General features: G+C 43.6%; 1 protein-coding gene across 5 annotated transcripts in view; it reads left to right on the top strand.

Moving 5' to 3' along the window:
* LOC141259325 (probable cation-transporting ATPase 13A5) overlaps nt 1-23,000 on the top strand; it is a 1,017,982-nt gene that overhangs the window by 565,042 nt on the left and 429,940 nt on the right. For all 5 annotated transcript variants that reach the window (XM_073675091.1, XM_073675090.1, XM_073675088.1 and 2 more), the window contains 3 exons: nt 17,386-17,447; nt 17,749-17,899; nt 18,439-18,525. In XM_073675091.1, coding sequence (XP_073531192.1) covers nt 17,386-17,447; nt 17,749-17,899; nt 18,439-18,525 — 300 coding nt within the window. The remainder of the gene's footprint in view (nt 1-17,385; nt 17,448-17,748; nt 17,900-18,438; nt 18,526-23,000) is intronic.

The following is a 23,000-nucleotide window of genomic DNA, read 5'->3' as shown; positions in this document are numbered from 1 at the left end:
TCTATCAGTCGTGCCTGCCTGTCTTTCAGCCATGCCTGCCTGCCGATCTATATGCCGTGTCCGCCTGCTTGTCTACCCGCATCTCCAGCCTGTCTACCAGCCATGCTCGTGCTCATCAGCTGTGCCTGTCGGCTTTGGCCATCAGTCCCGTGTGGGTTGCCTGCTCTCACACGAGGTCGGTCCCAGAGTGGCACCTGGTTCACCTTCCCAGTCCGTCCTTGGTTCAGGGAGTCGACTAAGCCACCGTGTGGCCAGTGTCAGTCCGGGTAGGCAATTAGTTACACCCCTCTGGTCCCTCCTTGCTTCACAGCACAAAGGTTCCACCACCCGGATGCGTAGCATAGTATAATAGGGACCAACACCTCTTCCACTACAGCCAACCCAGCGGATGGAGTCACAATCAGGAGTGTTTACATTTATAAAATTAGGGCCAAAAACCTGCAGCAGCAGCAAGGGCAGGCACAAATGCCATATTACCGACTGCAGCACACTAAAAACTACAACATCACCTAGTCTGTACAGTCTGCGTTTGGGATGCAAAAGTCCTTGGAGATCAATGACTTGTTAATCTTGAGGAAAGTTAGGCAATGTCCACTTTCATGGGACAGCCAGCTGTGCTTTTCCATCAGGACACCACCAGCAGGGCTGAAGACACGTTCTGAGAGAATGCTGTCTGTCAGGCATGATAAAACCTCCAAAGCGTGAGAGGCGAGCTCAAGCCATTCATCAATTTTTGAAGATCAAAATGAAAAAGGGTCCACATCCTCCCTGATATTCATATGAAGCTCTAGATACTACTGCACCATACTCTCCAGTCATTCACCACGTGTCAGACTCAGTACTCTGTTGTGCTGGTGAACAATCTGGTGTAAAAAATGTGTCAAAGTACTCAAAGAAATTGCTTCTGCCATTTACTCTGCTGCTGCTGCTAATGTTTTGGCATTGACGAACTGATGTGCCGGAGGTTTAAATACTACATCTGCGATGCACACTGTGTGCCTTACTGCTATCTTGGGGAAAACCTCTCTTAAGGTTGCTTAAAATCTGGTTTCGATTCTCCAGCATTAGCGGGTCCCTTCGCAGGGCATGAAGCATCTGACTAAATTTACTCTTATAACGTGGATCTAACAGAGTGGCAACCCAGTAGGCAGCATTATTTCAAATCCTAACTATACGGGGATCATGTTGCAGATACTGCATCAAGAAGACACTCATATGTCAGGCTCTTCCTGGTGGCTGCGTAACACTGTCAGGCTGTATTGACGGCTGCGTAACACTGATTCTTGTTTCCTACATTCCATCCTGCCAACCACCACGTTCAACAGAGAGGGGTTGATCCTCTTTATCTTCTGACTGTTGCTTCTCTTCCTCCTCCATTTGTCCCTCGGCTCTTGCACCTTCACTAACAGTTTGTCTGGTATCACCAACCTCCCTCGATTGCAGTAATCCACCATCACTTGGTATCCACCTGTGTGACGACAATCTGAAACTTTGAGACATTCTTATCCCTTCTACATCCTCTTCTTCTGGGACCACCACCTCTTGCCGCAGGCTATTCAAAGTCTGCTCTAGCATGTAGATGACCTGAATAGTGATGCTGATGATGGATTTGTCACAGCAAACTATTTTAGTAGCCATTTCAAAACTGTGCAGAAGGGTGCATAGGTCCTTAATCTGTGTCCATTCCATAAACAAGATATGCCCCATGTCTGTACTGCGTTGGCCGAGGCTATACGACATAACATACTGCATCAGGGCTCGTTGCTGCTGCCACAGTCGCTGCAACATGTACAGAGTGGAATTCCACCGTGTCAGCACATCGCATATGACGCACCCCCTGGGCCGTGAGGTACTCGGTAGCCGGGCCGGTCGTTGCTGGGAGAGATGTCACAGTGGCAGTGACCCGGTCCGTGACCCAGGGCGGTCAATAAAAGGGGATTTATAGAAAAGGATTATAGTTTTTTATGTTTAATGTTCGTGACGCCACCTGTGGTATGTGGCTATATAGAGCCGCAGCTGTGGAGCAGATCCTCTGGAGCTGTTGTTAATGCAGCAGAGTTGGTTCAGCTCTCCACAGTTAGAGCTAAGCTCCAGGGTGTTGCTGTGATGTTGAATGATGTAGTAATTGTGGTGGTGCAGTGTGGTGCAGGGGGTGATGGTGCAGTCTTCAGGGTTTTACTCACGATTTTCACGTTGTTCCTGGTTACAACTGCAGTTCATAACCACCCACGTCATCCGGTGTTTGCACAGGGAGCGGTTCAGCAAACCCTTAGGTAATTCAAGAGCACTCAGCAGTAACCCTTTCTGTGTGTCCCTCCTGGTCGTCTTCCTGCGCTGGCTCTCACCCTCCTGCCCTGCGCCTCGCAAACAGTGTCCCAAGCCGGTAACCACCGATCTTGGCGGGCAACCTGGAGTTCCCTGGATCTTGTGCGGCTACTTTTTTGGCGATTAATTGTGGTTGTGGCAACTACATCCTGGAAATGTAGAAGCCTCCGGTTTCTAGTTGAATATTGCAATTCTCACTAGTTAGGGGCCAGTCCCTTTTGCGGCCTGATCCTTCCACTCCTGGTAGATTTGAGCATACGGGTGGCCTCCAGCACTTCCCGTACCCCTAGGATCCACTCTTTCTTTCTTGGAGCCTTCCTTCCTGCTCCTCTCCTCTCTTCAGTCTCATCTCCTACTGAGCAGAGCTCCCGCTGAGCTCCTGCTTCTTTCACTGTCCTCCTCTGACTGAACACACTCTGCTGACTGCTCTCACTGTTCTGACCACTCCCAAGATGGCTTCTCCTTTTTATATCCTCCTTCTCAAGTGCTCCCCTGATCTCCTCTCTTGATTCCCCGCACTCCAGCCAGGGGCAGGGCTCAGCAGCACAGCAGTGCATCTTGCCTCTCCTGCTGGTCTGGAGTAGTGTAGTGTTAGATGCAGGTGTTTGAGTCCCGGGCAGTACTTCATCCTTACCTGAGAGTGAGAAACCACACCTCTGGGTGAGATGCAGTACCTCTGTGGCGACTGAACCCTCAGGGGCGCCACATATATTAACCTGTTTTCTGGCATGGACAAAGACCTTTGTATCAATGCAAGTTGATGACATGAGGGATGAGAATTGCGGAAGTGAGCACACAGCTTCCGTGCTTTCCGAAGCAGCTTATCCAGGCCAGGATAGTGGGGCAGAAATCGCTGTACCACCAGGTTGAGGATGTGAGCCATGCAAGGCACGTGTGTGAGCTTCCCGCAGCCTAGGGCCCCCACCAGGTTCGCACCGTTATTTCACATGGCTTTCCCAGGCTCCAGGTTCAGTGGAGACAGCCATTGCTAAAACTGAGCCTGGAGAGCCATCCACAACTATTCAGCTGTATGACTGCAATTTCCAAGGCAAATTAATTTTAAGGCTGCCTGATTGCGGTGAGCCCTGACTGCGCAGTATGGAGGTGGTGTGAATTCGCTCTACACTGTTAGAATGTTAAGGTTGAGGTTGAGGGCGCAGGTTGAGGCCCTAGAGGAGGTGGAGGAGACAGAAGCAGTGGAGGAAGTGTGAAATACAGAGGTTTGTTCTGCAAGTCTTTGCGATTCCAAAATTTGTGGCGCTGCCCCCACAGGCACCAGAGTCACCCAGTGCCCAGTCAGTGAGATGTAACACCCTTGACCATGCTTACTCATCCAGCTGTCTGTGGTAAAATGCACCCTGGCAGACATAGATTTAGTCAAGGAATGGGTGATGTTGTCTGCGACATGCTGGTGTGGCACAGGCATAGCTTTCTTAGAGATGTAATGCTGACTTGGCAGCTGGTACTGGGGGACTTCGACGGCAGCATTCAGAAACCATCTGTATCTACCAGGCAGAATGGCAGCATTTTCATGGCCAACAGATTGGATATGGTGGAGTTCAACCGCTTAGCTTTTTCATGTGTAGGATGAAACAATCTTTTACGTGACCATAACTGTGAGACCGATGGCTGGCTGCGGGGCTGAGAGAGTGAGAGTACGGTGAAACGGACAAACTGCTGGTCTTTGAATGAGCTGAAAGCGCAGATGTTATGCTGGATTGAGAAACATGTGGTGTGCTCTGTGAAACAAACACAGCAGGCATGTCCACTTCCATTACAGCTGACGGGCTCTCACTCAGCCTGACTGGAGCGAGTATACAACCCTCTGCGGTGGAAGACATGCTTGACAATAATTGGAGGTCCCTTACTGTATCACATTACAAACAGAAGAAAGTATTTTTTTTGTGTGGATGAGGCCTGTAAAACATACAATATATTCTCCCAACTATTTCAAACTGAGATGTGCCCTGCTGTATAACGTCAGGAATCAAAGAAAGTATTTTTTGTCTGTGGATGAGGCCTGTATAACATAGGAGATATGCTCCAAGAAATTTCAAATTCAGATCTAGTCTGCTGTATCACATTAGTCACAGCAAAAAATTGATTTTTTTACTTTGCATAAGCTCTGCACATAGTTGCATTTCGCCTCCACAAAAGGATTAGGTGGCTTGTGGCAGACCCTATCACGTTTGTCACAGAAAACTATATTTTTTGTAGTCTGGCTAGCAACAGAAAAAATATATTTTTTAGGGTATGTGCCCACGATGCGTAATCATGCGTATTTTGTGTGGAAATTTCCGCAGCGTAAACGCATGAATTACGCATGTAAGCCTTCCACCATGGTCCCCTATGACATTCTGCATTTGCAATGCCCATGCTGCGGAATTTTCTGCAGCGTTTTTGATGTGTGGAAAATTCCGCAGCATGTAAATTCTTTGTGCGGAAAAAGATGCGGAAATGAAGGGCAAATTTCCGCTTCATTTGCGCATCGTGGGCACATACCCTAACTCTAAAAACAGCTCAAGTTCAATGCTGCTAAAGGAGTAGGTGGCTTATAGTAGAGTGTATCATGTGTATCTATATTTTTTTTACTGTGCATACAGCTGAATTTCACCCACAAAAAATGACAAAGTGGGCTACTATAGCTTGCACTATCACATTAGCATATGAAAAAAAAAGAGTTTTGTGTTCGGCAGAGTCTGCATACAGCAGAATTTCAACCCCACAAAATGAATGTGGTCTACCAGAGCTTGCTTGCTTGCTGTATCACATTAGCAAGTGAAAAAAATAGATTGAAGGGATACTGGTGCATAGAGCACAATACAACAGGTGCACAATGCAACCGGTGCACAACACAGTTCTATGCCATGTGCCTTGCTATTTTTGACTGAACCTCAGTAATTGCACAAGAAAAAAAAATGTGCCGCAAGGTCAATTTTACAGGCACACAGCAGACTACTTGTCTAAACTATCTGACTTCTAAACAACCAGCTTTCTATCTAGCAAATATCTCTCATTAAGCAGGAGCACAGTGAGCAGCTGTATCTGTGAGCAGTGACATGCATAAAATGGCGCTGTGGGAACATGGCCACTCTTTATGTAGAGAGGATATGTTATTTCAGCAGCCAATGGCAAAATCCCTTGTGTCTGGATAGTGTGGATGCTTTCTGCACTCTGATTGGCTAGCCGCAATTTGTATAGTTAAAGTTACAGGGAAAAAAAAGATTACAAGCACACCACTCGTCTGTGCTCTTCTGAGCTCTCCCCAGCCACTCCACTCATTAAACATGTTCCCCCACTCATCATACACAAGCAGTATGCTAACCAAACTGTAAAAACACTGTAGCTGCACTGAAATAATTTTCCCACCCTTGTTCGCCGAATTTCCCGAATTTAAGTAAAAATGCTTATGTTTCCGATAACAAATCCAAATGTGGCATATTTGTATTGAATTTAACTTTTGAGATTGGATTTCAAATATATTCACTCATCATTACTCAGTAGCTCTGCATACACCTGAATTTTAACCCCACAAAATGAAAAGGTGTGCTACTAGGGCTTTTTTGCTTACTGGATCAGATTAGCAAGTGAAAAAATAGACTGAAGGGATACTCGTGCATAGAGCACAATAGAAGCAGTGCACAACACAGTTCTAAGACATGGGCCCTGCTGTTTTTGTCTGGACCTCAGTCACTAATAGCACAAGAAAAAAACACACAGGACACTAGTTATCTAAACTATCTGACTTCCAAGCAACCGCCTATCTATCTAGCTAAAAGCTCTCAGTACACAGGAGCAGGCTCCAGCAGTGTCTGTGATAAGTGACATGCATAAAATGGCGCTCAGACAACATGGCCACTCTTTATATAGAAAGGACATGTGATTTCCGTAGCCAATAGCAGAAGCCCTTTCGTCTGGACAGTGTGGATGCTTCCTGAGCTGTGATTAGCTAGCCGCGATTTGCATACTTAAAGGTATGAAAAAATATATATTACAAGCACATAACCACGGCGCTGCTCTGAGCTCCTGTGAGCTCTTACCAGCCCCTCCCCTTATCAAGCACGTCCCCCCGCTTATCGTACACCACCATTATGCTAGCCAAAGTGTTAAAAACACTTTAGTTGCAACGCAATAGTTTCCAGCACTTTTTTAACAAATTTACTGATTTTTGCTGATTTTAAGAAAAATGCTTCGGCTTCCAATCATGAATCTGAATGTGTCATATTCATGTCGAATTTACATAACTGGATCACCCTGCTGATGTCGCCCTGACACCGTCAGGGCTTCAGTTGTACTCACACCTGAAAGACACAAGTAAAATTGATCACTGGGAGCTGACACGTTGCACCTTCTCTAAGCTGACTGTCAGCTTGACAGCTGGCTCAGAGAATGACCGACTCCCACTATGGAAGTGGCAAATGCTGCAGGAAAAAACCTTGGACCGCCGCAACATGCCCCTCTTGCCTCCCCTAGATGCATCCATGCTCTCCCCATGTGTGTGCATAGAGAGGCTAGTCAACAATAAGGGATTGGAGTGGGAGAAGATCCACAGGACCTGACTTGTCATCAAGACTGGTCATTTGAGACACATAGTCCTTTGTTGATTCATCAAAGTATGTTCTCTTTGAACCACCACAGTGTTTCAGAGAAAAATATACATACCTGTAATAATGCAGCCTGTCTGATTCATGCAGCACAAACTAGAGGCAGCATGAATCTCATGTCAGATGTTTTTTTTAATGATCTAAGAGGTATATATTTTCTAGGTGAAAACAAGTTTGATTGCTCCTCTACCTCATAAAAGTTATTTTATAGTCTTTAATAGTTATGGTAAAGGTAGTTGAGAGCCAGAACCAGAACTATTAAAATTCAATACTTTATTGAATCAACAGAAAAAACAATAAAATGCACCATGGAGGGACATGAAACACCTGACATGTTTCGGACAGTGATTTTCTTAGTCATATGTATGTCTATAACTAAGGACATCACTGATCGAAATGCCTCAGTGTTTCATGTCCCCTCATGGTGTGTTTTATTGTTTTTAATGTTGATCTAATAGAGTATTGAACTTTAATAGTTCTGGTGCTGGATCTCAACTACAGTACTGCTCATTGTTATTGGCACCCATGAAGTTTAAGTACATAATTATGGAATATCCCCTGAAAAAAATGAATCAAGAGAAACCGTTTTTTTGTATAGAGCAAAATGATAAACAATAATTTAAAACAAAAAACAATAGGAGTGAAAAATAGAAAAACATAAAGCTTGCTGTGTCACTGGTATTGACACCCTTTACATTAATTTAGTATGGAAACACATTTTGACTCGCCTGTGGTAAATCACAAAATAAATTCTCCTATTATTAATTGTCGTGCCCATGTGACATGAATTAGCCAATGAATGAAGACTTCAGTGTTTTAAAAAGCCACATGATAGCCCCTTTTCCTTTGTCACGATGGTGAAGACAAAGAAGCTGTCTGACGACATCAGAACTGCTATTATAAGCAGACACAAGACTTCCAAAGGGTATAAGGCCATCCCCAAAGACTTTGTTATCCCAGTTTCAACAGTCTGCAACGTTATTAAGAAGTTTTCTAAGCATTGAACCATCAAGAACATCCCTGGACGTGGAGGAAAGAGGACAATTGACAAGATATGTCTTTGAAGGTTGTTGGAAAAAACACCACATCAAACATCCAAAGGCTTCAAGGCAAACCTGGCACAGTCTGGGTTCATGGTTTCAACAAGTACCATATGCCACTGTCATGGGAGGGTCAGAAGTGACAGGCAGTCACCCTGCAATTGGTTGCAGGAGACCTCTTCGCTTTGCATTATAGACAGCTTCTTAGAAACTGTATCTCTAGGACCCAGCAGCTACCTTCCTAGAACTAATTAACACCCTGGCCTGTGTGTATAAATACCTGCTGTGTGTAAGAAGGAGATGCCAGCGATATTCATTACTCTTTGTGAAGGCTTGTTCAAGAGCAGTACTTCTTCCTCTCTGGTGCTAGAGGACGTGTGCTCATTTGTCTGGAGTCGACTAAAGCTAAGAGATTTTCCCTTGTTTGTACCCCTTGTTGTCTTTAGTGCTCAGTGGGGATCGACTAGCAATCATCCCCTCCCTTCCCTAGCTTGAGCCTTACACCTGGGAAAGACAGGGCGAGGTACGTGTGTGACGATTGGTAAAAAAACAATATAAGGACATTAGTGGAGACAAGGTGACACTAGATCAGCCTAGGAGGTCTCCACTCCCCCCTTTCCCTAGAGTCTGGGCTCCCTTTCCCTCTTTCCTTTGTGTTGCACTTAGTCTTTCCCACACATAATGTGACAGTCCACTAAACCAAGCAATGCTTTGAGTGAAGGCCAAGGAAGAAACCTTTGCTGAAGAAAAGACATAAAAGGGAACAACTGATCTTTGTCAAAGAGTATCTTGAGAAACCACAATCCTTCTGGGAAAATTTTCTGTGGACAGATGAAACAAAAATAGAGCTTTTTGGCACAGCAAAGGAGCAGTTTGTTTACAGACAGCGCAAAGAATCTCATAAGGAAAAGAACACTTTATCAAAAGTTAAGCATGGTGGAGGATCCATAATGCTGTGGGGTTACTTTGCTGTGTCTGGTACTGGAGGCCTTAACTGTATCACATAAATCATGAAATCAGAGCACTATCAAGAGATTTTAGAGCCAAATGTCCTACCCAGTGTAAGAAAGCTTGGTTTGAGTCAAGGATCATGGGTCCTCCAGCAAAACAATGACCCAAAGCACACATTCAAAAGTACAGAGGAATGGTTGAAAAAAAAATCATGGACTGTTTTAAAATGGCCAGCAATAAGTCCTCCTGACCTCAATCCCATTGAAAAACTTTGGGGTGAGCTGAAATCTGCCATTGAGAAAAAGAACCTTGTAAACATTCAAGAGTTTGAACACACTGCAAAGGAAGAGTGGGAGAAAATTCCAGCTGAGAAGTGCAAGAAGTTTACAGATGGCTACAAGAAACATTTGGAGGCTGTCAGCAATGCCAAAGAGTGTGAAACCAAGTATTAATTAGGGTGCCTTTATTGATGCACATGCTGTTTATTGTTTATTCTTGGAAACTACAACATGGAAGTTGAAAAACAATGTTTTATTGTTGTATTATTTTGAATCACTAATTAAAAAATCCTGAGGATATAACTTTGGTACATTTCCATTTATTTCTGAATATATTGTACAGTATATGAAAAAATGAAAGAGTGTCAATGCTGATGAGCAGCACTGTACTTTTACCCAGTCTACTTATTCAGGGATACTGGCCCCGTGGACTCATGCATTGGACAATTTGTGAATAGTGATGAGCGACCGTGCTCGCCACTGCTCCTTACTTGCCGGAGCATCACTGTGCTCGACAAGCTCGGCGAGCAATTCCGAATTGCTTGGGCGGGAACTCGGGACCCCTCCCTGCATGTTTGGCACTGTTTAGAGAGCCAAGGAACATGCAGGAATTGCCTGTGATGCACTGTAATGCCGTAGCCATGTTGGTTGTGGCATTACAATGATTAGCTGGCCGCAAAGCGTCATCAGGTCTATATAAGACCTGGCGCCGCTATCCTCGTCACAGTCTACCCCGGAAACAGGCAGAGTAGGGAGAGTTGCTGCTGAGTCAGGGAGAGATTTGCTTGTTTATAGTTAGCATAGGTATTCCACAACATATACAGTATATATATATATATATATATATATATATATATATATATATATATATAGTACAGACCAAAAGTTTGGACACACCTTCTCATTTAAAGATTTTTATGTATTTTCATGACTATAAAAATTGTACATTCACACTGAAGGCATCAAAACTATGAATTAACACATGTGGAATTATATACTTAACAAAAAAGTGTGAAACAACTGAAAATCTGTGTTATATTCTAGGTTCTTCAAAGTAGACACCTTTTGATTTGATGACTGCTTTGCACACTCTTGGCATTCTCTTGATGAGCTTCAAGAGATAGTCACCGGAAATGGTCTTCCAACAATCTTGAGGGAGTTCCCAGAGATGCTTAGCACTTATTGGCCCTTTGCCTCCACTCTGCGGTCCAGCTGACCCCAAACCATCTCGATTGGGTTCAGGTCTGGTGACTGTGGAGGCCAGGTCATCTGGCATAGCACCCCATCACTCTCCTTCTTGGTCAAATAGCCCTTACACAGCCTGGAGGTGTGTTTGGGGTCATTGTCCTTTTGAAAAATAAATGATTGTCCAACTAAACGCAAACCTGATGGAATAGCATGCAGTTGCAAGATGCTGTGGTATCCATGCTGGTTCAGTATGCCTTCAAATTTGAATAAATCCCCAACAGTGTCACCAGCAAAGCACCCCCACACCATCAGACCTCCTCCTCCATGCTTCACGGTGAGAACCAGGCATGCAGAGTTCATTTGTTCATCTTTTCTGCGTCGCACAGACACGGAGGTTGGAACCAAAGATCTCAAATTTGGACTCATCAGACCAAAGCACAGATTTCCACTGGTCTAATGTCCATTCCTTGTGTTCTTTAGCCCAAAAAAGTCTCTTCTGCTTGTTGCCTGTCCTTAGCAGTGGTTTCCTAGCGGCTATTTTACCATGAAGGCCTGCTGCACAAAGTCTCCTCTTAACAGTTGTTAAAGAGATGTGTCTGCTGCTAGAACTCTGTGTGGCATTGACCTGGTCTCTAATCTGAGCTGCTGTTAACCTGTGATTTCTGAGGCTGGTGACTCGGATAAAATTATCCTCTGAAGCAAAGGTGACTCTTGGTCTTCCTTTCCTGGGGCGGTCTTCATGTGAGCCAGTTTCTTTGTAGCGCTTGATGGTTTCTGCAACTACACTTGGGGACACCTTCAAAGTTTTCCCAATTTTTCGGACTGACTGACCTTCATTTCTTAAGGTAATGATGGCCACTGGTTTTTCTTTACTTAGCTGCTTTTTTCTTGCCATAATACAAATTCTAACAGTCTATTCAGAAGGCCTATCAGCTGTGTATCCACCTGACTTCTGCACAACACAACTGATGGTCCCAACCCCATTTATAAGGCAAAAAATCCCACTTATTAAAGCTGACAGGGCACACCTGTGAAGTGAAAACCATTTCCGGTGACTACCTCTTGAAGCTCATCAAGAGAATGCCAAGAGTGTGCAAAGTAGTCATCAAAGCAAAAGGTGACTACTTTGAAGAACCTAGAATATAAGACATATTTTCAGTTGTTTCACACTTTTTTGTTAAATATATAATTCTACATGTGTTAATTCATAGTTTTGATGTCTCCAGTGTGAATATACATTTTTCATAGTCATGAAAAGAGAGAAAAATCTTAAAATGAGAAGGTGTGTCCAAACTTTTGGTCTGTACTGTATATATGTATATATATATGTATGTATGTATATATATATATATATATATTTATATATCTCCATCTGAACTAATAGTCCTTCTGAGGTCTAATCCAGCTACATATAATCAGTGGCAGGCAGGCAGTGTATGTGGCAGACTGCAGTGCATATAGCACAAGGCGCAAGAACTTCCTGTCTGCTGCTGCTGTAATAATTTCAGATATTTGTAGACATAGCCCCAGATATCAGGGGCCAGGGCAGGTTTTTTTATTTTAATTCTGGTTATTTGCTTAAAAAGCAATCCAGAGTACACAATTTTTCTTGTTAGCACTACAGAATACAGCCAGATCTGTTCCATATTTCAGTGATAAAAATCCAGAAATTTGAACTGAACGTGGAAAATATTGGCCTCCTTTTCCATTGTGTTGCAGAGTGTTGGTCAAGCTATTCACACTAGGTATCTGTGTAGAATGATGTTAGTATATTACAGGCCTGCTATTTAAAATCGTGGTTCTCTGTCAGACATATCACCTAAAACAGTGTTCCAAAATCAGGTATTTCTTCCATTTTCATTTCATTGCACTGTGTCGGTTAAGTTACAGACCTGCTATTTAAAATTATGGTTCTCTGTCAGATGTATCACATATAACTGCGTTCCAAAATCAGCCATTTCTCGTGAACGTAGAAAATATTGTGCTCCATTTAAAATGGGAAAGGTGTGTGGCAAGGGATGGGGAAGTGAACGTGATGGTGATGGTGCATGCAGATGCCGAGGACGTGGCTGTGGGCAAGCTGAAATTGTGCCACAGCAAACACCAACATCTTATCGCTCGACCTTCCTGTCCCAATTACTAGGGGATCGCAGTACACCACTATTGAACCCAGAGTGGTGTCAAAGATTGTTGGTTGGATAGCAGATAATGCTTCCAGTCACTTTGCCACCACCACCACCCTGTCTTCCACATGCTCAAGTCTCAGTAGCTGTGAGTCTGGACTGCATATTCCTCACCCTGATCTTCTTTCCTCCCACCATGCCGAGTGCCCGGAAACAACTGATCGCACACTTGGACACTCAGAAGAGATGTTCACTTTTCCATTTGTAGATTCGGGCCTCTCGCCCTGCCAGCTTCAAGCGAGTCAAGAGGAGAACACGTGTAGCAATTCCCAAATATTAGAGCAGCCGCAGTCAACCGAAGGCAATGGTGGGAAAGTCCAATTACTGTTGCAAGAGGTGGATTATGATGATGAGACACAATTGCAAGAAAGTCAGGAGGAGGACCAGGGTGCGGAAGTGGAAGATGAGGTCGTGGATGATATAGTAACTGACCCAACCTGGCAAGGGGACATACAGAGTGAGGAGAGCAACAAACAGGGGGAGGGAGGCATAGCACCACAACAGGCAGGAAGAAGCAGTATGGTGGCCGCAGACACAAGGCAGGAAAGCGTTTCTCATAATGCCAACATGACGGAAGTTGCCAGTACAACTGTTAGGTCTTCCCGAGTCTGGTTATTTTTTAAAGAATCTGTAGATAACGCCAAAAAGGACATTTGCACCACCTGCCAGGCCAGCATCAGCATGGGGAGCAAAATTAGCAGCCTGATCACCACCAGCATGATCAGGCACATGGCAGCAAAGCACCCGACTAAGTGGGCCAAACCCCAGGGTCCAGAAACAGTGTCTGCGGGTGACAACATTGCTTCTTCCACTGTTGTGTATGCACGCCAATCCCCTGTCCATGTTGCATGCAAAGATGCCTCCCACTATTTATGTGTTGTTGTACATTCTCAACTAGCACCATCAGCAAGCACATCCACGTCCTTGTCCCAGTGCAGTGTTCAGTTGTCCATACCCCAGTCCTTAGAATGCAAGCGAAAATATGCAGTCAACGCCCCACAGGCCACACTATTAAATTCACACATTTCACGAATGCTTGCACTCAAAATGTTTCCTTTAAGGCTTGTGGAAACAGAACATTTCCACAACATGATGGCAGCGACTGTTCCTCGGTATTCGGTCACCAGCTGCCACTATTTCTCCTGGTGTGTCATCCCCACATTAGATGACCACATGTCCCATAACATTAGCTGACCCTCAACAATGCAGTTACTGGGAATGCCCACCTAACCACGGACACGTGGACAAGTGCTTGTGGGTAGGGACAGTACATCTCGCTGATGGCACACTGGGTTAACACAGTGTAAGCTGGAACCCAGTCGAATATTGGGACGGAACACGTCCTCCCAATGCCGAGGATTGTGGGCCCTGCATCAATTAGGGTTGCCCCCACATTCTACAGCTCCTGCACTTCCTCCTCCTCTTCGGCATCCATCTCCGAAATGACCAATATGGTAGCACTGCTGCACTGCCTTAGCCAAGCTGCAACAGGCTGTGCTGAAGCTAATATGCTTGGTGACAAAACATACAGCGCTAAAGAGTTGTTGACAGCTCGGAAAGACCAGGCATATCTGTGGCTGACACCACTGACCCTACAGCCAGGCATGGTCATGTGTGACAGTGGCCGTAACCTGGTGGCGGCTCTGAAGCGAGGCGAGCTCACACACGTATCATGCCTGGCCCATGTGCATAACTATGTGGTTCAGCGGTTTCTCAAAACCTACCCCGATCTGCCGGATCTGATTGTCAAAGTATGCCACCTGTGTGCCCATTTTACAAAGTCAGCTACAGCTTCCGCCATTCTTGCCATGCTTCACCAGCGTTTGCAGCTTCCAGCTCACAGTCTGATCTGCGATGTCCCCACGTGTTGGAACTCTACATTGCAGATGTTGGGAAGAATTTGTGAGAAGAAGTTGTTGACTACCAGCATCAACAAGGCAGTCGGTATTCAGTTCAGACTCCACAGATAAGACCTCAGGAGTGGACATGGATGTCAGACATATGTACCATCCTCCAAAACTTTGAGGACTCCACCAAGATGGTGAACAGCGATGATGCCATAATTTGCATCACCATCCCACTTCTCTGTCTTCTGAAACATTCTTTGCTCACAATTAAAGAGGATGAATTGCAGGTGGAGTATGATGAGATGGATCAAAGAACCATACAGGGTGCTTTCACACAGCACAGCCTCATCCTTTCCCAATGTGGATTGGGTGACAATGAGGGAGAACAGGAGGAAGAACAGGTGCTAGTTTCCTGCGCTATAGATGGTATTACCTGCACAACTGTCATACAATTCTGTTCAGCGTTGATGGCCTGAGGACAGGGAGAAGGAAGAGGAGGAAGAGGATGAGAAGGAGAACATGGTCAGTCGTCCTCTTGATGAAGACATGGAAGTCTTGCCTCTTTGCTGTTTGGCACACATGGCTGATTTTATGTTACGCTGCCTATCCTGTAACCTTCGCGTTGTCCAACTTTTTGGTGACAGTCATTACTAGTTGGTGACACTTCTAGACCTACGTAACAAGGAGAACATTCTGTCTTTTATTTCCTTGCCGGACAGGCCTAATAAAATGAGGCAGTACCAGTATGCTCTTGCTGCGAAATTATTAAAAAAATTCCCATCTGAAAACGCTGGTGGCAGAGCTCACAGTTCGTTGGACAACCAAGAAGTACAGGCGAGAGAGACAAAAATGCAATCAAGCAGAGGCAGGGGAACACTGTCATCTCACAGGCACTGAGGCACGGGGTACTCTCCCAAGGAGGGAAATGTTTCCGAAGATGCTGAGTGAGTACCTTGCCGACCGTACCAACGTCCTCCGTGATTCCTCTGTGCCTTATCATTATTGGGTATACAAGCTGTACACGTGGCATGAACTGGCTCTCTACGCCTTGGAGGTCGTGGCCTGCCCTGCCTCTAGCATTTTATCAGAGTGGGTTTTCAGTGCCGCCGGTGGATTTATAACCAATAGGCATATCCGTCTGTTAACTGAAAATGCTGACAGGCTGACTCTTATAAAAATGAACAAGGGCTGGATTGGGCCAGATTTCTCAACACCACCGAATGATAGCAGCGTAACATAAACTCAAAAACAGTGTTTTTTTTGGAAGGTCTAACTCTATTCCCATGCACCTCTGTCTTTGCACCCAGACATGGGTATAAGCTTCCTGATTTTGTCTATTTGCTCTTGTCCCTCCTCCTTCTCCTCATCCACATCCTCCTTCATATCACTACCATATCTACGTCTCTTGCAAGGGATATTGGAGTGCCACCAAATTTTAGGCAGCCATTGCATTCACTGCATAGACAAACAGTATGGAATACCCACTTCCTAATAATGGGAACATTGTTTTCAGGAGGTCCTACGACCTCTACGTCCGTTGCAAGGGGCATTGGAGTGCCTCCACATTTTTGACAGCCATTGTATTCACTCCATAGGCAAACAGTAAGGGAGACCAACTCCTTTTTAATGGCAACATGTCGTACTAGTTACTGTAGCCCATCTCTATGTGTCTTTAAATTGTTAGTGGGGTTTTTCATAAATTTTGGCAGTCATTTGACTCACTGCATACCCTATAACTGTGTAGCAGACCCTCTCCTTTCTAATGCGAACATGTCGTTTCTGTGGCCCAGCTCTATGTGCGTTTAAATTGTTAGTGGGGTTTTTCCTAAATTTTGGCATCCGTTGCAGTCACAGCATGGGCATTACCACTATAGGAGACCCACTCCTTTATAATGGGAACATTTTTTTTACTGAAACCTTCCTCTATTTCTCTTCAAAGGGGTATTGGGGTGCATTCAAATTTTTGTCAGCCCTTGCAGTCGCTGCATACGCAATAACAGTATAGGAGACACACTCTTTAATAGTGGGAGCAATAAAGCATAGCTGACTTCTGGCCCCTTAAGAATAGTAAGGCTGTAAAAATAGTGTTTTTAACTTTCACAATCCTGCCTTCAGAAATGAAACAGGATGTGTCTGATGATGTTTCACACACTACATTGCCAGGTAAGGTTGTAAAAAGTTAAAATGTCGTTTCCCAGTGAATGCACTTGTCACAGTTGAAAGCAATGCAAAAACGCATCAAAAACGCTACGTGTGAACATAGCCCAATGTGTGGAGGAGTATTTTTGTTTTTGGTTATTTTTTTTGCCTTAAATACAAGTCATTACCCTGGAAAGGATGTTCCTTAACATATTTCCCAGGAGAATCCATTTTGGCTTAGTTTTTGTATGTTTTATTGTGAGTCCGTAAAACTGGCATAATACCTCTGACAACATTGTTGACAGCATTGACTTGGGAATCAGAAATGCTTCCAGAGTCTTCCCATCCTGTTCCCATGTCATTTGAGCACTGTTCCCATCTATTTGGGCAATTTTTAGGCCCTCTGCAGAACGCTGGGGGAAGCTGCCGCCAGAAAAATGCTCGAGTTTTTCATAAACTTACATTGGGCTCGTTACTCAGACCGAGCACTCGAGCATTCCAATTTGCTCGACCCGAGCAACGAGTACCCGAGCATTTTAGTGCTCGCTCATCATTATTTCTGAATACATAGACATTTCGCTAAATTTGGTTAGCTGATGGCATTTTTTCCCTTTTGATTGCTTAATAGTTATAATAACAGTAGACCTATGATAGATCTTGGCCATTTTTACCATAGGATCTTATGGTTATTTAACTAAAGCTTTGTAGAATCTGTAGTTACAGATGCAGTATCCGAAATAAGAATGCTAAAATGTGCCTGTTTTACTTGTCTGAATGAGTCAAAATATTTACAGCATCTGCATAAAATGTTTCCATTCATTTCTATATAGACTGGCACTTTGACAGAAGACATCTTGGATTTGTATGGTGTTCTTCCTTGTGAGAAAAGATGGTAAGTTTTAGTCAGTAGAATAACTATAAAATGTACGTCTACCAGGAGAGAAACAAGCTCAATGGCCAATGCAATCATTCAATGGCAAAGCAATTTCTATTTTCTTTTTAAATCAATAAATTGTGCTCTCCTTTTTTAATCAAGCCACAATGCACCCCTATTCTGCCAAACCCTTGCTCTCTCCATGATGTCTGCTGTGTCTACTATTTTTTAAGCCACTCACTTCTTTTTTTCTTGAAAATCTTAAATTTAAAATGAATATTAGTTAAATAATGTTATATGCTTCAACATACATTTTTAGTTTTCAGGATATGACATTTTTCACTTCTTCTGATAATCTATGCTGGTGTCCAATACTTCAAGCAATGACAAGTTGCCACTCACTTATCTCTTTGAATGGAAAATTACTAGGAGATCCATTGGACTTGAAGATGTTTGATGGAACAGGTTGGGTAAGTCACATGATAAAAAAAAAAAAAAGTTTATTTGTTAACATTTTATAAGACTATACCATCCTGCTATACATTCTTCTATGTTATTATACACACTACACTCAAATTCCCAAAAAGTTGGGACGCTGTGTAAGATGTAAAGAAAACAAGAATGCAATGATTCGGAAATTTCTTATTGCCATATTTTATTTACAAAGGAACATAAAAAAATCAGAAGTTGAAAGTTAGATTTTTTTTTTCATTTGAAAAAAATTAACACATTTAGAAAATGATGGCAACAATACATCTCAAAAAAGTTGGGACAGAGTTAACAAAAGGCAGGAAAAGTAAATGGTACCAATGAAAAACCTCTGGAGGGTCAATTTACTTATATAAGTTACATGACTGTGTATAAAAAAAGCATGTTGGAGAGGCAGAGATGGTCAGAGGTTCACCAATCTTTGAAAACTGTGTCTAAAACAGACAGATTGTCTCAGGCATAAATGGCTGCGATGGTAATACCCCTTCATTATTAAATCTGAACTTAATATTTTGAACAGGAACTTGAAGATTGTAAGGTAAAAGTCAGAGAAAATGACCTATGTAATAGCTGCACAATGGTGAAACCTGGACCTACTGCTGCAAAGGCAAGTTAATTGTATTTTCCTAATGTTCTTTTTCAGAATGGTTTTCAGAAAAAGTTTTAACATGTTATATATGTTACTCATTATATTTTTAATCTTTAATATCATGAGTATTACATTTATGGTTCAACTTATAAAAGTAATGATAAAAGCAGCTGAGCCTGGTATAAAATAAAAAAATAATAAATATTAATTACTCCTTATCTATCAGTGCCCAGGTTTCCCTCCGAGGACCTGTACATTGTGTTAAAAAAATTGCTATATGACCACCTCAGCCAATAATTTTTCTCTTCTGTGACCAGTGATAGGCTGCAGAAGTCACATGCTAATCACCAACAAAAAAACAGACCCAGATAGCACTAGAAAGGAAGTGGAGGATCAGTAAATGAATATACATATTTTTATTTACACCAGGCTGGGATGCTTAGGATTTTTTATTGCATTTATGTTTAAAGTGGTATAATGAACATTAATATTAAATGCATTTTAACCACTTTACACCCCGAAGGGGTTTGCACGTTAATGACCAGGCCTACTTTTACAATTCTGACCACTGTCACTTTATGAGTAGTGTTGAGCCACCCCCGTAGTGTTCGAGTTCGGTTCGGTTCGTCCAACACCCGTATGTTCGCCGAACTGTTCGTCGAACTGTTCAACGAGCACCATCAAACACAGTTAAAACCAATGGCAGGCAAACAAAAACACATAGAAACACATAGAAAACACCTTCAAAGGTGTCCAAAACCTGACAAACTGCTCAGAAGACACAACTAACACATGGAAAAGTGACAAGTACATATATTCATGCGAAAAGAAAAGAGGTGGAGGAGTAAAAGGAGGGGGAGACACAGATATAGGCATGTCATGCCCTTCTAAAACCAAAAAAGTGCGAAGCCGACATGGCCAGTCCGTTCCTGCCCGTGCAACCTCCGTGTCGCCGGGTTTGTGCCAGAGCCGCGGTGGACCTTGACGGCCAGCCCCCCTCTCCCAATACTGGTGCCTGTCCGCTGGTGGGTCGAGCGAGCCCCCCTGCGGTGGAGGCAGGTCTAAGCTTTTTAATTTAAATTGTCTCTCTAATTTGAATGAGTACACTTTAAATCCTTTTACAAGGATCTATTGGAGGGCAAGTCTGATGCCAGCAGCTGCGGGAATTCCAGCTCCAGTAGCGTCCACTAAAGCTGCTGCAGTTAAAAAGCTTTTGTAAGGATCGAGCTTGGTGGTCCACCGCAAGGCGTCCTACCGCCAGTCCCAGCCCCTGTGCCTTGGGGTGCCTCCCGATGCTCTTCAATGAGTGTCCCGGGGGCCCGAAGCATTTCCTTTGAAAAAATTAAGTGTCCAAACTACAGGTGGTGTAGCTTGCTTAACAGCTGGGATAATCCGCTGACTCTCAGACACTGCTACAGGGCACAAAGTATTTCCTGGGCTAGATGCAGTTAAAAATTTGTAATTAGATTTTCTCGTTGGATGCTGAGAAAGCATTCCATAGAGTCTCCTGGCACGCCATATATTATTCTCTTAAAACGCTTGGGGTAGGGGTCTAGGGGACCCTTTTATAGGCAAAATCACGGCCCTGTATCACAATACGTCACCTAGGCTGAAGATAAATGGAACATTTTCATCACCTTTCATAATCACCAATGGGACAAGGCAGGGATGTCCTCTGTCCCCTCTCTTATACATCCTAGTGACGGAGCACCTGCTCTCATCAATTCACCATAACCCCAATATTAGGTGGATTGAGGTGGGAGGCACCGAGTACAAGTGCTCTGCATTTGCTGATGAAGTCCTAGTATATATCACTCAATCACATATATCGATCCCTGCTGTTATGGCTGAAATAGATCACTTTGTTACATGGTCAAATTTTAAAATCAATGCAGCGAAGTCTGAGGCCCTCGATGTCTCCCTCCCCATATCCATTCAGTCCAACTTTCCCTTTGCCTGGCCCTCACAGGGTATCAAATACTTAGGAATTCGTATTCATAGAGACCTCTCCCATCTATGTTATCTTAATTTTGGGCCCTTTATTGAACAACTCTATACAGACCACGGTTGGCAAGTTAGAACTGTAAGATTCACTACATGAACCACTGGTGTTTTGTGGAAAAGCACATGTACACTGTGTTCCAAATTATTATGCAAAAAGTGTTTAGGAGTGATAAGGGAAGAATTTTTTTGTTTGTCAGTTAAACTCATTGATGGTGATGTGTGTCGGGGCTCTTTATATCACTGTAAGCAATTGCAGACACCTGTGCTGATTAGTTTGGCAGGTGTGTCCAATGAAAGGCAAGACTACTTAAGAAGGCTGTCCCACATTATTAAGCAGCCTACATTTTCTGCCAAAATGGGAAAGAAAAAGGATGTGTCGGCTGCTGAGAAGCAACAAATTGTGGAGTGTTTAGGTCAAGGCATGACTACAATCAACACTTGATTCTGATCATCGCACAATCAAGAAGTATGCAGCTGATTCACAGTACACATGTGTGCATGATGATAAGGGAAAATTGAGGACTCTTTCCTACAGGCAATTATGTCAGGTTAAAAGAGCAGCGGCAAAAAAGCCTTGTTATAGCGGCCGACAAGTTTTTGAAGCTGCTGGTGCCTTTAACGTCCCCCGAACAACAAGATGCAGGGTCCTTCAGAGGTTTGCAGCTGTGCGTGCCCCATCCTGTCGACCTCCTCTATCCACTGTACACAAGCAGAAACGGCTCCAGTGGGCCAAACAATACATGAAGACTGACTTCAAAACTGTTTTGTTCACCGATGAGTGCCGTGCAACGCTCGATGGTCCAGATGGATAGAGTGGAGGATGGCTGGTTGATAGACACCCCACGCAAACACGGCTACGGCGCCAACAAGGAGAAGGTGGAGTAATGTTTTGGGCTGCAATCATGGGGAGAGAGATTGTTGGCCCCTTTAGGATCCCTGAAGGGGTAAAGATGAACGCCATAATGTATGTGGAGTTTCTCAAACAGCACTTCCTGGCATGGTTCAAGAAGAAGAACTGTGTATTCCGCAGCAAGATCATTTTCATGCAAGATAATGCACCATCTCATGCTGCACATAACACATCTGCATCTCTGGCTGATATGGGCATAAAAGGGGACAAACTTATGGTGTGACCCCCATGCTCCCCTGACCTCAACCCCATTGAGAACCTCTGGAGCATCATCAAAAGGTGTGTCTATGATGGCGGGAGGCAGTTCCCGTCTAAGCAACAGCTCTGGGAGGGTAATCTGTCCTCATGCAAAACAATTGAAGCAGAAACCATCCAAAACCTGACAAATTCAATGGATGAGAGAGTTCAGAAGCTCCTTTCGAACAAGGGGTCCTATGTGCAAATGTAACATCACCTAGAAAAAAGTTTTGAGTTGAAAACTGTTTGATTTCAGTTTCTAATAACCTGCTAATGCTTATAATTTCAAAAATTACCATTTTTTTGTTCTTTATTAAAATTAAAAGGTTGATCGAAGAGTGTGGGGGATCTAAGAGTGTGGCAACCCAGTAGTCAGGATTATTTCGAATTCTGACAATCTGACGGTCATGTTGCAGGTAGTGTAACAAGAAGGCACTCATGTGTCTTGTGCATCTAGGAGCCCCAAAATTATTTTCCAGGCTAGATGCAGCTAAAAATTAATATTAATTTGAAAGCTGGTGGAGCTTAGTATAGATGGCCTAATAGAATCAGTACTGCAAACTGCTACAAAGCCCAAATTATTTTCCAGCCAAGATACAGATAAACATGATTAGTAATTTTAAATCTGGTGGAGTTTAGTATAGATGGCCTAATAGAATCAGTACTGCACACTGCTACAAGGCCCAAATTATTTTCCAGCCAAGATACAGATAAACATGATTAGTAATTTTAAATCTGGTGGAGTTTAGTATAGATGGCCTAATAGAATCAGTACTGCACACTGCTACAAGGCCCAAATTATTTTCCAGCCAAGATACAGATAAACATGATTAGTAATTTTAAATCTGGTGGAGTTTAGTATAGATGGCCTAATAGAATCAGTACTGCACACTGTTACAAGGCCTAAATTATTTTCCAGCCAAGATACAGATAAACATGATTAGTAATTTGAATACTTAAAATGGTTGGTGAGGTGATTTTAACAAATCAGCAAGCTTTTACTCTCCCCAGGATGACACTGGGGTAGAAAAGTCGTTTCGGATCCATGATTTGTTCATCTTTATGAACGTGAGTCTGTCTACATTATCAGTGGAGAGCCGTGTGGGCTTATCTGTCAGAAGACCACCAGCAGCGCTGAACACACGTTCAGACAGAACGCTGGCTGCGGGGCATGACAAGATCTACAAGGTGTAAGTGGCGAGCTCCGGCCATTTATCCAGATTGGAACCCCAAAAAGAGCAAGGGTCCAGAGACACAGTCATGGCTTCAATGTTTACTTGGAGATACTCCTGTACCATCGTCTCTAGGCGTTGACTATGTGTCAGACTTCTTGTCTCCTGTG

This window comes from Phyllobates terribilis, unplaced genomic scaffold (assembly GCF_046119375.1).
Source record: "Phyllobates terribilis strain yellow unplaced genomic scaffold, ASM4611937v1 Scaffold_3__8_contigs__length_932513732, whole genome shotgun sequence".
In the NCBI taxonomy this organism is placed as follows: Eukaryota; Metazoa; Chordata; class Amphibia; order Anura; family Dendrobatidae; genus Phyllobates; species Phyllobates terribilis.
This window is presented reverse-complemented; position numbering and strand designations above follow the sequence as displayed.